Consider the following 13,590-nt stretch of genomic DNA (forward strand, 5'->3'; position numbering starts at 1 on the left):
AGCGTATAGATACTGTGGTGTCAGAATCTCATAAGTCACCACAATTAGCAAAGGAGTATGCAGGCTAGCCTTGCACAAAATTCAGGTATAGCATTCTGGAATGTACAATTCCACAGTAGCAGTGGACTGGATTACTACATATTTTAGCACAATGCTGAGCTTCTTTGGGCAGCTACACAAATGGAAGCAGACTCTTGTTACAACACCCCCAGCTGGAGCGAATATAAATGCTTTCCATCCAACCATTAGCAACGCTTGCACTAGGACTTTGACTTCCAACTTCTACTGGTTCCATGACAATATTCCATAAACTGCAAGCCACCGTACAGTCCATGGCGGAGAGTACCACCACTAGCCATTTCCTTTCCTGTTTCACATGCAAACAGAGCATGGGAAAAACAACTGTCTACAAGCCTCCATATGAGCCGTAATTCCTTTCAACTTATCTTCCTGGTCTATACGTGAAATGTATGTCAGGGGCAGTAGGATCATTCTGCAGTCAGCCTCAAATGTCAGTTCTTGGAATTTTCTTGACAGTGCCTTATGAAAAGATCATCATCTTTCCACTTGGGATCCCCATTCGATTTCACGAAGCATCGCTGTGATACTTCTGTAATGACTGAACCTACCGGTAACAAATGTAGCAGCATGCCTCTGAACTGCTTCGATTTCTTTCTTTGATCTAGTGGGAATCCGAAACAATCTAGTAGTACTTGGGAATGGTTTGCACCACCATTCTATATGCCATTTCTCTTATAGATGAGCTACGCTGTCCCAAAATTCTTACAGTGAAATGAAGTCTACCCCTTGGCTGCCCTACTACCTTACATGCTCATTCCACATCATATCGCTTTACATATTTAACTGATGTTACTGTGTCAAGCAGCATCCCTAATCCTGTATTCAAATGTTACAAGATCTTTTTCTCTACTCATCGACATTAATTAATATTTTTCTACATTTAGAACAAGCTGTCATTGATCCATGTGTCATTGGTCAAATGTTTGGTCAAGCTGATATAGCTGTATTGAGCAGCATTATCACCTAGGCAAAGCAGCTGGTCTACAAATTATCACAATTTCAAAATGGTACCATTGAGGTGAAGCCATCCCCTAACACTCCTGCCAGTCTGAGATTATCTTTTGAGTTTGACATGGAGCATTTGCATGCCCTTGCCAGCCACCTACAAATGAACTAGTTCAGCCATAAGCTAACAGGTTACTGAGCTGAGTCCACATCGCTAACATCACTAGCCATTGTTACATCACGGCAGCACTCCATCACCTCGGCACTCCCATACATCTCCTGCTAGCTGTGGCTGGCTCTTCGATCAATCTTTGACCTCCTGTATGGAAGCAATCATTAATAAAGAGTATTGTCATTGAATAAGCATTCTTGACTCTGTGCTTGCCGTGGTACTGAAATATCTCATCCCACAGATCCTGCACATGCCATTCTGGAGCAAAAATGGCCATCCTGCAAGTACTGGTGTCGGTGTTGATTCCGCATTCCCGATACCATTACAGCTTCTCATTTAATGATAAGTGCAAGTACGGAAAACATAACCTTCTATGAACAGCTTTAATTCATCTGTTTTTTTAATTATAAGCATTTGTTGACTATTTGTTTCCCCACAGCACAACAGTTGAATGAGGCTACCATTTGCTTTGTTGGCATGTAGACCTTAGAAACTGTTTCAGTCGTATTGGGTGACACATGAAGTTGCCTCACATCATGAAGTAGGTAATGAGTTTTGATGTGCTTGGACAAAACAGTATACTGCATACTAGTCTGAAAGACATGTTCTGCCCACTTATTTCATAGGCATCTATCGATTATTGCATAATTAATCGTGTCGCACATTATGTATTTGTAAATTGCACATTATGTATTTGTAAATTATAAAAAGAAATTTGTCAATGATCAACAATAGATCTTTGTGCTGTAAAGAAACAAGTATTAATGTTCCTGGATGAATTCACATGGATTAAATGTGATCTCAATTACGATCATTCCACCTCTCACCATGTGTACGTGAGAGAGTACTTTAGCACTTACACAGGAAATCATGTTTTCCGTAACTTGAACTGGCAATGTCATTTTGGTGACAATACTTTTTTTGTGCACATACTGCTCTGTAAAACAGCAGCAATTAAGGCCCTTTTCTGAAGACCAGTCTGTTAGCTACAAATACTAAATGACATTTCACATCATTTCATGGTGGTATTAGTAACAAAGGAAAAATAGAAAACTTTATTGAACAATAAAGACAATTTAGTTTTTGTTTTCCTCACCTTGTTATTATTGGCCTTAACACCAATGAAACCACTGCAGTTTGGTGCTCTGCACATACAGGGTTTCCTGTCTGTGCCAATTGACTCCAGATTATAATTAAATGTTAATTCCGTATTTGCAGGAATATCTTGCAAAGCAAAAAGACCCACTCTTGTATCGCCATTTACTGTCCATTTTTGAGTTTCACAATTTGGCTGACAGGAATGATTCATGAACCTATAAAGCACATATTTAACAGATAAAATATTTTTGCATTCAATACAAAATAGATAGTGAGAGGTATGGGGAAATAACCAAATGGATTGCATTAATAGGCAAACCATTAACACCAAGTCAGTTGACAGACTACTGTATTCATACATCAAATATGGTCAGCAAATACATTACTTCTACAGTACACTGCTGAAAGGCTGCGCAGTGTGTTTTATTATTATTATTATATTATTAATAATAATTATTATTATTAAAGGAAGGATGATATGTGAGTTAATGAGTTCTTTTAAAAAATTGGTCATATTTACATCTATTGTACATGTTATTGTGTGTATGTAGTACTAACCGCGCAACATTCCCTTTGGGTCCAGCATCCAAGAGCCTATCTTTGTCTATAATAAGGAAGTAAAAGTTCTCATCTTTTTCTTCATGTTTGCGTTGGATTCGTCGACGATATTCTTCCTCATTTATCATTTCACCAACATATTCAATAACAAACTGTCCTGGAAACGGTAAACACACAAGAGCATTAATTTATGAGGGAATAATTTGTGCTTAAACAGTACAATTTAGTTTCTGAAATCTTTTGACTTTTTTTTTACTATCATCCCAAATATCCGTCAGAAATCAGGTTACAACCACATTACATTATCAGTTAGCAGAAATGAGTTTAAGGACTAGTCATATTTCTTATGGATGTTATGTTAAACAAAAGACACTTTCACTGACCCTTTTTGAGATCTGTCAATGTTTTGAGGCCCCAACCACGATCTTCAGTGAGATATGGTTGCAGTTCAGGGTATTCTCTCTTCTCAAAACACTGATTGCCACAACGATCACCAGCTCTGCACACCAATGGTGAACATTCAACGAGTAGTATCCTATGCACAAACACAAAATTGTAGTATAATACTCCAACTCCTGACAGCTGATATCATCACATAATGCAAGAAATGGACACTGAGAACCTCTCCTCGTGTAACATGTCACATGCAAATATAATAGTTCCAAAGTAGTCATAAATGAAACTAATTTACAACAGTGATAGGCTTTGTCTGCCAACAAATGGCACAACAAAACATGAGCACATACTGGAGACAGAAAATATACAACTTCCAAAAGAGGGTCAAAAGTAATGTGCATCTGGATTAAAGGCATTATGGGCAATGCAACGGCAGACTGGCTGGTGGCACGTAATCAGGCTGTGAAATGGTCACGATGATTCCGAGCTCAGAGATTCAGAAGCACTGATCGTGCTGTCAGCACAGCTCTGCCATAGTACACCAGGGTCTGGCAAGCTAGTGTACCACAGGTAGGGTAGTATGAGGTCTTATTCAGACACTTGAGATCCTGGAACATCAGTACCGTGGGCTGAGTGAAAGAATAGCTAATCAGTTATCAGGCGGTACTCAGTGGACTTTTACTCTTGGTGATTTTCATCTTGTAATTTCTTTTAAGACACTATTTATTCCATCCAATTAATCTTCCAAGTCCTTTGCAGTCTATGACAGAATTACGTCATCAGCAAAGAATCAAAAATTTCACTAATCCTTGAATTTTAACTCCCTTTCCAAATTTCTCACTAGTTTCCTTCACAGCTTGCTCTGTACTGACCGAATAACATTGGAGATATTCTACAATGCTGTCTTACTCTACTCAACTAAAGCTCCAATAAGGTCTGCTGCTCGATTATATGCCATCTATATGTAATGAGACTAACAGGAGAGATGAAGTGTTAGCAAAAGAAAGGATGAAAAAATCACAAGTTTATTTCTTGAAGGCTGAGTAACCACTATGTTGAGAAATTTTAACTGTCATGTGCTTTGCAACAGATGATATGCATCTCACAAAAACCTAAGAAACTCCAACTTATGGAGTGGGTACTATGAACATTTGTCAGCTTACTAGGCATCACTGACTGTGAAGCTAAAATTAGACAAACAGCAGCTCATATCAAGTAATCCGACTTTTTATGGTCAGCTATGACTGAAGAAAGATGAAACCTTAATATAGTTTTCAGTTAAATATATCCCTCTTCCTACACTTTACAGTGATTTACAGGGTACTAGTGTAGAAACCACTACCTTACTTGTTCTGAAGGAAAGGCTCTCAGTGTAGCAACAGCATCAAGGTCTTTTTTACACAAAGAATGTACCAAATGTTTTAATTACAATTTGGCTCTACCACTATAGCCATGAGTACTCACCTGTTAAGACAATCACTATCTGGACCACATGGACTCTCAGATTTAGGATCACAATCACAAGGTGTCATGTTTGATACATCACCTTCCATATGCCGCACATTACCAACTGGTTTATTGGTTTTGATGCGAATATATGATGGTGGTTTCTAAAATTAAAAACAATCTGTTAGCATGTAAGATAGGAACAAGTGATTATCTTAATCTTACTAAGCACAGCTACTCACAATAGATGGTCTGACTTTAGCATCACGAGCCTCTTTTATTTCCACATATCTTTTAAGAGCATCTCTTGCTTCCTCCAGTGCTTTAAAAAAGGTTGTATCTGTTTTGGTTTTGTTTACAGATGAATGTACATCATCCTGGAAAACACACACAAATAAACCGACTTCAAGACTGAGTGACAGACAGAGACAACTTTTAGTTGGATTACACAGTACAGGCAAAGCAGGAGGCTTATGCCTGTGAAACTAACATTAAGTATTTTCCCAGTGATTTCCATTTGTTTATACAAAAATATAACACACATAGCAAAAACAAGAAGAAAAGTGTGAACAAATATTGATGGATCTAAACAAATCACCCCTAGTGAGTAATTTCTTGTAATAAAGTATAGTTCGACTGTTATTTTATATTTTACCTATTAGCAGTTAATTTCTTTGATGGTTGCAATGCTTCACTTTGCTTATGTTTATGCCAGTGGGCACAATAACATCTTTGCTAAATCAATGAAACAGTGGCAAAAGGTGTTTTTCTCAAAAGCGAAGAAAATATTACAGCAATAAATTCCACAATTCAAAATACTTCATCCTACGAAATTCACCTTTATTTACTTATTTATTTTTACAAATTATTAATGCTGCTAATGGCATTAGTAAGAAGTGATATTACTCTTGTTTTAAAATTTGTCATTTGTTATTACCAAAACAGCAACAGCTCATAAGTTGATCAAGTAATTTGTCTACAGTGATGTGAAAAAAAATGGCAATTTCACACAGATATTTTTGTTGAATGGGTTTTGTAAAGGTTTAACTCTGCAACAACCATCTCAGGGACTTTAATCATTTCATTCAACCTTTAGTAATCAATCACCTTCATAAAAGCAATATCTTAAAAAAAATCTCTTTACTGTAGTTTAAATTTCTCACCAATAGTGCAATATTTCCACACAACGACCTGTTTCCTCTAAAGCAATGTTTGAAATTTTATTATCACTACATAAAAACTGCTGTTATGAAGTAAATTGCTGTGGTGTGCCTTCCACATATTATAATTGTAAATATTGTAACTATAACATTATGTTCCACTTAAGTTTCCCCATTACACTGCAGTGTACACTGTTGATACATGTCACACATTTTGGCATTATTAAACAAAACTGCTAGTTAATATTGACAAAATTCAAGACAAAGTTACCTTCAAGGAACCTGCAAATTTTATTCCAGGTTTTTCTCCTGCTAAAGCACAAACTACTTTCTAAAATCTTTTAGTGTAGAACTTCCAACCCTTAAACCTTAATATGTTATGAAATTAAAACAGAATCAACAAAGCAAATTAAAAGTTACTTCTTTAGTGTTCAGGTAAACATTTTAAGAACCACACAGCTGCCCCGTTGTGAATACTGTTCTCAGGGATGGGATGAGTTTGTTGCTGTTTCTAAGTGGCTGAAAATCATTAACTGCTGTAGAGTCACTGGAAGCTGCTTAGAACGGGTGTGTTAGGCTAACTACTGAGAGTCATGTACTAGGAAATTGCTATTCTCTCCTCTAGATGAACTGCAAGATTTATCACCTCTCACCCATATGACTTATTTGTGTGTCACCGGTAGAGTTAAGGGCCATACACAAAGGAGAACAGATCAGGGCCAATTTGGGCCATTATGCCCATCCCTTAACCAACAAATTTCTTCTACTTAAATTGAAACTGATCCAGTGAGACATGCTTCACCTGTTGGGAAAGTTTATGTGACCCTTGATGCTGGAAAGCAAGAACAAAAGGGTAGGGAGGTCGATTAACCAAGATACAGCTGTTGTCCTTCAGGAGGGATTTTTGCAGAAGAGACTTGAACTTCTTTTCCTACTTTCTTTATTATACCTTCCAACAGAAGACAACAGTATATACTGTTTAAAACAACATTTGACTCTCACAGTAGAATCGGCATAATTCTGAGTGTATGAGAACTTTGTTTGCTGAAAATGGATAATCTGCCTGACCATCTAGTTGATGGGTAAGTGTAACTTCCCTCTGTACATATGTATTACAGAAAGAGCTATTCACCTATTCTCTCAGAATGTCATATTGATCTAGTAAAGAGTAATATGGGTATTTGCATACTCAATATAACCTCAATGACTGCCTCTTCAAGCACATTCTTCTAGAAGTACGTTAGTTTTAAGCATACAAAAATCAAATATATTGTTTTCTGCCTTTCTGGGTTTTGTCATAACATAAGTACACATGTGAAGATTAAACATTTTGTACAGCATGGAGCAAAGCTGTTTATTCAAGCCAAACCTATAAGATACAGGATTAAGCTCTGGTTTGGAGGGCCAAGTAAACGACATTTGACATGGCTTGAACCATACCAGGATGCTAGTATGTTACCAAAAAAATATATACTTCCACAAAAATATGCTGACAATGGCCTTGGTTACAGAGCAGTCATGACATTTGTCAATCAGCTGAAAAAGCTAACTTGCAGATTGTATTTATTTACTTCATTTCATCTACTATGTGGATTTCATCTACGAAATATTCAGGTCAAAGGTACAATAAGAGCCAACAGAATTATTACAGGTTGTGATCTACAGAAGGGGGGGATACAGAGACAGTGACATTAGACTTCAGATCTGACAGTTCAGCCAATATGTTAGTGGCTTCATCAAATGGTGACAGCATGGTGACACAGTCAACAAACTTTGATGCTATAAATGCAAGTTGTCCAGTAATGTGACATTCACATCAGCAGAAAAGATGGACAGCAATTTACCACTACAAGTTTATGGGTGAGACTGGTAGAGCTGAGCAAAATATTTCACACTACAGGGTACCTATCAGGGGTAAGAAACGGTACTACACATTTTGTCACTGTGATCGAGCACACCTCATGACACTTATGGTGGTAAATTGGACCACAAGGCATTTTGTCGAATTGTCACTGCAATTCTGGAATTAAACTGGCTTGTTGCTATGCAAAGAGAATGAGCATTTAAATAACAAACTGATTTTAGACACTATATACTGAAACATTACGTCACATATTTGCCACTAGATCCTGTTTCAAAAAAAAAAAAATGTTAGAAAAAGATATGCAAGACAGTGTAATGTACCACCTCATGTACCTTATTTCATACTCGACCATACAAAAATAATAAATTAGTGACATTGTATTAAACGCATGTGTATATACGACTGAGGCCCTTCCAGAAGGACGGGAAATTTTTCAAAAACTATGGAAATAGAAAATGTAAAACAACTGTATAAACACAATTTTTACTATAATTACTGTATTTACTCGAATCTAAGCTGCACCTGAAAAATAAGACTCGAAATCAAGGAAAAAAATTTTTCCCGAATCTAAGCTGCACCTGAAATTTGAGACTCGAAATTAAAGGGGAGAGAAAAGTTTTAGATCACACCTCCAAATCGAAACAAAGTTGGTCCATTGTAACACGAGAGGTAACAGAACAGGGACACACCCCATACTGGTGTGTGTGTGTGTTTACACACACACACACACACACACACACACACACACACACACACACACACACACACACACACACTCTCTGCCAGTTGGGAGGCTAGGAATGGCAGACAAAAGGCATGCGCATCTGCTGAGGTGAACATCACGCTGGTATCATAGCAGTAGTTCAGCAGCTTCTGTACAGAGACTCTCAATCGGGCTAGTGTAAAAGATGCCACTGGGCAAATGGCTTCCACAAGGGTGGACTGTATTAAGACAGTGTAAGATGGACGGACATGCCGATGAATAAACAAAACACCCAAAGTCTAGTTTTGAATGGACAAGGGATTTGTACAAATGGAAGATGGTGGTCCAATCCGTTCCCCAGGAAGTTCCACTTACAACACATAGGACAATGAGCGACCGGGTACAGCATAAGACATCTGGGATGATTGAGAAAGCTTTCTATCAAGCATGAGCCCCAGAAATTTCATAGATCAAGCAAACTGAAGAGCAACAGGTCCAAGACGTTAAGATGGTGCAAGAAACTGATTGCGCCACCAGAAACTCATAAAAACTGTTTTTTCAGCCGAAAATTGAAAGCCATTGTGAGATAGTCCACAAGTAAAGATGATCGAGACATCATTGAAAATGCCGCTCAAGAAGACAAGTCTGTGGAGAAGTGTAATAGATCATAAAGTCGTCAATGAAAAGGGAGCCGGAGATGAATGGTGGGAGACAGGTCATAATACTGTCAATGACTATAGCAAAGAGAATGGTGCTCAGGACGGAGCACTGAGGCACCTCATTCTGCTGGATGAGGGTGACTGACATGGCTGAACCTGTGCAGATCTTGAAAACTCAGTCTTTTAAAAATTCACGAAGGAAACAAGGAAGGCAGCCTCAGAAGCCCTACATGTATAGAGTACAGAGGATACCAGTCCTCCAGCAGGTGTTGAAGGCTATCTTCAAATAAAAAAAAAAACATGGCCACAGTCTGTTATTTTCGCAGAAAACAATTCACAATGCGGCTGACAAAGTGACAAGGAGCCACCATACCAACTTGCCACGAATCATATATTCCATCACCTTGCAAACACACCTTGTGACAAAAATGGAGCGGTAGCAAGAAGGAAGTCGTTTGTCCTTACCAGGCTTTGGTATTGGTATGCCCAAACGTGATAGTATGCATGAAGGAGAAAGTGCTTGCCCAAGTGAGAAAGGTTCTGCAACATCTGAATGTGAATATTGTCCAGCCCTGGGGCAGAAGATTGGGATGAGGTGAGAGCATGATCTAGCTCTCTCACAGTAAAGGTAGCATTGTAGCATTCACGACTCTGAGAGGAGAAGGATATCACCCGAGCCAACTCCACTTGTTTCTGAGGGATGGAGATGGGTGATAGTGGGTGGAGTTCGAAATCTCTGCAAAATAGCAGTCCAACATGTTGGAGATAGCTACAGAGTCCACAATGACATCACCTGCTTTGGTCGGGCCAGAAATCGGGGAACGGACCTTGGTCCGAGGTCAGAGGTTGCCCTCATATGACATAAGAGGGATTGGAAATGTTAAAAGAACTAGTAAATGAAATCCAACTAGCTTTTTTGCTATAATGAAGAATGCAACGAGACTGCGCACACAAATGTTTGTAACAAATACGGTTCGCCATTGTTGAACGACAGTTCATGCAGAGAGCAGGTTTCTGTGCACAAATTGTGTCGCGACAAGTCTCAGTCACCAGGGGACCTGGACACCGTGCAGTAAACACGAAGTGCAAGGTATGGAACATTCAGTTGCAGTAAGGCTAACATTCATAAGGTACTCTACTTGGTCTTCATAACTGGAGAAATGTTCGTCGAAGGTCACCACGGAGGACTAAAGCCTCCAGTCAGCCCTAGAAGCCTGCCACTTGAGGTTACATGTAGTTGGGGTAGGAGTCAGCAAACACACGGAAAATGGTTACTTGAGTGCATGTCAGACAGAACGAACCACTCGAGATGACGGCTAAGTTGGGCAGTGCAGAATGAGAGGTCCAAATGGGAACAGGTGTGCATGGAGTCTGAAGGAACACGAGTGCTCCGGTGTTAAACCAAATGAGGTCAGCCAAGAGGGCACCGCTCTGATAGGTTCTGGAAGAGCCCCAAAGAGGATGGCATGCATTGAAGTCACCGAGCAGCAAAAAAGGGGTGAGGGAGTTGATCAATCAGCTGAAGGAAGTCTGCCCTGGTGACATTGAATTACAGAGCGATGTAGATGTTGAAAAGAGAAAAGCTGAAGCGAGGAAGGATAATGTGGACTGCAACAGCTTGCAGCCAAGTGTTCAGTGAGATGGTTTGGCTACGATCATCATCCCGGATGAGCAACATTACTCCCCCACGAGATGGAGTACCTGCAATCTTTGGAGGGAAGGTCAAAGCAGACCAGACAGCAATGCGAGAGGTCAAAGTGGTTGCGAGGTCACAATTTTGTTCCTTAGAGGCAGAGAACAAGTGGACACTGGAGAAGAGTCATAACAGAGATTGTAGAGGAGGGAACAAACGAAGCGTAGTCACCTAGGCGACTGCTGAGTGCCATCCTTCGAAGACTTAATGGCACAGGGCGCAGGGGCTGAAAGGTTCTGTTGCGTAAGATCTACAGAGGCATTGGCATTCTCACTGGGTCAGCCTGCGGATTCCAGGGCAGAAAAGGAGTAGGTGTTAAGCACCGGCGAAATGGAGGTCAACCGGATGAAAGTATCACATGGCAACGCGATTAAGGAGGCTCTCAGAGTTAGGGAAGGAGAAGTCCATTTGCCTTTGATTTCTTAGAGCCTATGTGGTTGGCAGGTGAAGACTCAGATGTTTGGTGGCTAGAGGGACATAAGAAGTCTTCACAGAAGTATTCCTTTATCTTTTCAGCCTGTTGGTTGTGTAGCAAGTGATTTCGTCGCTGGAGGAGAAGATTTGGTGACTTCTTGTACAGCTGGAGAAGCAGACAGAGATGCTACCGTGATAATGGGCAATTTTACAACTGCAGTGCTGAATTCGAGGTCACAAGTCTGTGTGGCCATGACCTACGTGGAGCGAGGCATGGCAAGTACAGTACTGTAAGTGCCAGGTGGTAAAACACAGGATGTTCAACTAGCCAACAACTTGTGAGCAATAGGATACAGTACTTTTTCCCTTACCCATACATCAAAATACATGGGACATTCTCGGGGTGAGGCTGCATGGTCACCACTCCAACTGGTACAGTGGAAATGGAAATGAGCATACAGCATTGTGAGCCGGGAGTCCGCCACTCGGGGAAGTTCAGCCCTCAAGGGCAAGTACTTACTGCATTCGATGCCAAATTGGGCGACTTGTGTGTCGGAGATGGGGATGAAATGATGGGGACAACACAACACCCAGTCTCTGAGCGGAGGAAATCTCCTGCCCCAGCCGGGAATCGAACCCAGACCCCTTGGCGTGGCATTCCACCATGGAATAACACAGCGGAGAGGAGGCGGCAGGCGATCGCATTGTGAGCATCCCTACAAGTAACACATTTGGTCGTATTTCAACAGGACATGAGAGTGTGACTGTAATGCTGAAACTGGTAGCAAAGCATTGTGTTTGGAATGTACGCCGGACTGTGATGACTTCATAGCCTGCTTTGAAATTCGATGGAAGCACTACTCTATCAAACATGAGAAAAAGAGTGTGTGTCGGCACTAAGATTGCCTAAACCTTTTGCATTACTCAAAGAACTGCTGTGACACCCACATCAGAGAGATAAATTTTGATTTCTCCCAGGGTCAGAACACTGAGCAAGCTAGTGTAAACACCATCACATGAAAAAACTCAGCATTTGATGGGCCTTGACACAAACAGAATAGCCATAGAGGAGCAAAGCTGCAAGCAATTGTTGAGCTCTAGCATCAAAATCGGTCTCCTATAGCAAAGTTTCATTATATAAACTAGAGCAGTATTTCACAGGACCTTCAAATGTGTCAACATCTTTCTGAATAATAAAAGGATTAACAGTAATAAAGGACTGACCTACTTCCATATGTGATACCATGAGGAACTGAGGCATCGCTGGGAAATTCTTTGAATCTTTACCCTCATTCCGTTTACGTTAATGTTTAGTAGATGGAGACTGACATGGTGATCGGGTCATTGCCAGAAAATCCCCCATGATTGTCAACATCTGCGATGGTGGGCTCCTTCCAACTGGAGGAGAGAGGAGGGGGAGGGGGGGGCCTTAGAGGGGGCTCATCTGCCTTAGGCATTTGTTCACATCTCAGGTCACCTCCTGACAGAGGGACCAACTGACAATTTGGGGAGGTAACAGCTCAGGCAATCACCCCTCTGTGGGCCTAGCCTGCACCAGGGGGTTAAGTGTGAACCCTATCTGTTGACCCTGCGGTTGGGAACTGCAGATTACCCAGTCACATTAAAGGTCAAACGCGTGGGCCATCCTTTACACAGGAAGGAATAAGAAGAAAAAGATGAAGCTAAAATGCCAAAGCGGATGAAGGGTAGGAGATGGAGAATGAAGAAAGAAAGAAAAAGAGAGTTGAACAACTGTTCTGGTGTCAGGCTACTAAATCTTCAGAACACATTCTCAAAAATATCCCCGACATGTTCCCCAAGCGACAGGAAAAAGAACAGCTGGAGAATGGACATAGGTGCCGCAAAGTATGGGGACTTTTGGTAGCCAAGCACAAACCCACAAAAGAGTGGTGAGCCCAGGAGAGGCATGGGGGGGGGGGGGGGGGGGGGGGCCTCGCATGTTTGACATATACTCCGGACTAACAGAGGATACTGAATGTGTACTATACATAGTCACAGCCCTGTCTGAAGCGCAGAAGAGTGTCGTGGAAATGGTGAAAATTTTGAACTGGTACACTCTTGCAGATATATGCTAATCATGCTGCGAAAAGTAACTTCTAAAGTTTCAGGAAGTAGTAGTTAAGTGACGAATCTATAAGTAAATTGTACTAGTTATGGAATGCAAGCAATCTCTTACGCAATCGTTATTCCCATCTTCCTTCCTACCCTCCATACACAACTGGAACAGGAAGAATTCCTAACATGCAACAAGAAGCATCCTCTGCCGTGCACTTTACAGTGATTTGCAGAGCGTAGATGCAGATGAGAGTACTTACAATTACTTTGCACAATTTTGTCATGATCGTACTTCCTTTGACGATAAATTTTGTTCATTTGTTAC

General features: G+C 40.6%; 1 protein-coding gene across 3 annotated transcripts in view; it reads right to left on the reverse strand.

The window, feature by feature from the left end:
* Positions 1–13,590, reverse strand: part of LOC126356002 (histone-lysine N-methyltransferase NSD3) — a 105,236-nt gene that overhangs the window by 27,365 nt on the left and 64,281 nt on the right. For all 3 annotated transcript variants that reach the window (XM_050006645.1, XM_050006644.1, XM_050006643.1), the window contains 5 exons: positions 4,939–5,073; positions 4,715–4,860; positions 3,238–3,389; positions 2,855–3,011; positions 2,295–2,511 (listed from right to left, as the gene is read on the reverse strand). In XM_050006645.1, the coding sequence (XP_049862602.1) occupies positions 2,295–2,511; positions 2,855–3,011; positions 3,238–3,389; positions 4,715–4,860; positions 4,939–5,073 (807 nt within the window). The remainder of the gene's footprint in view (positions 1–2,294; positions 2,512–2,854; positions 3,012–3,237; positions 3,390–4,714; positions 4,861–4,938; positions 5,074–13,590) is intronic.

This window comes from Schistocerca gregaria, chromosome 3, assembly GCF_023897955.1.
Source record: "Schistocerca gregaria isolate iqSchGreg1 chromosome 3, iqSchGreg1.2, whole genome shotgun sequence".
In the NCBI taxonomy this organism is placed as follows: Eukaryota; Metazoa; Arthropoda; class Insecta; order Orthoptera; family Acrididae; genus Schistocerca; species Schistocerca gregaria.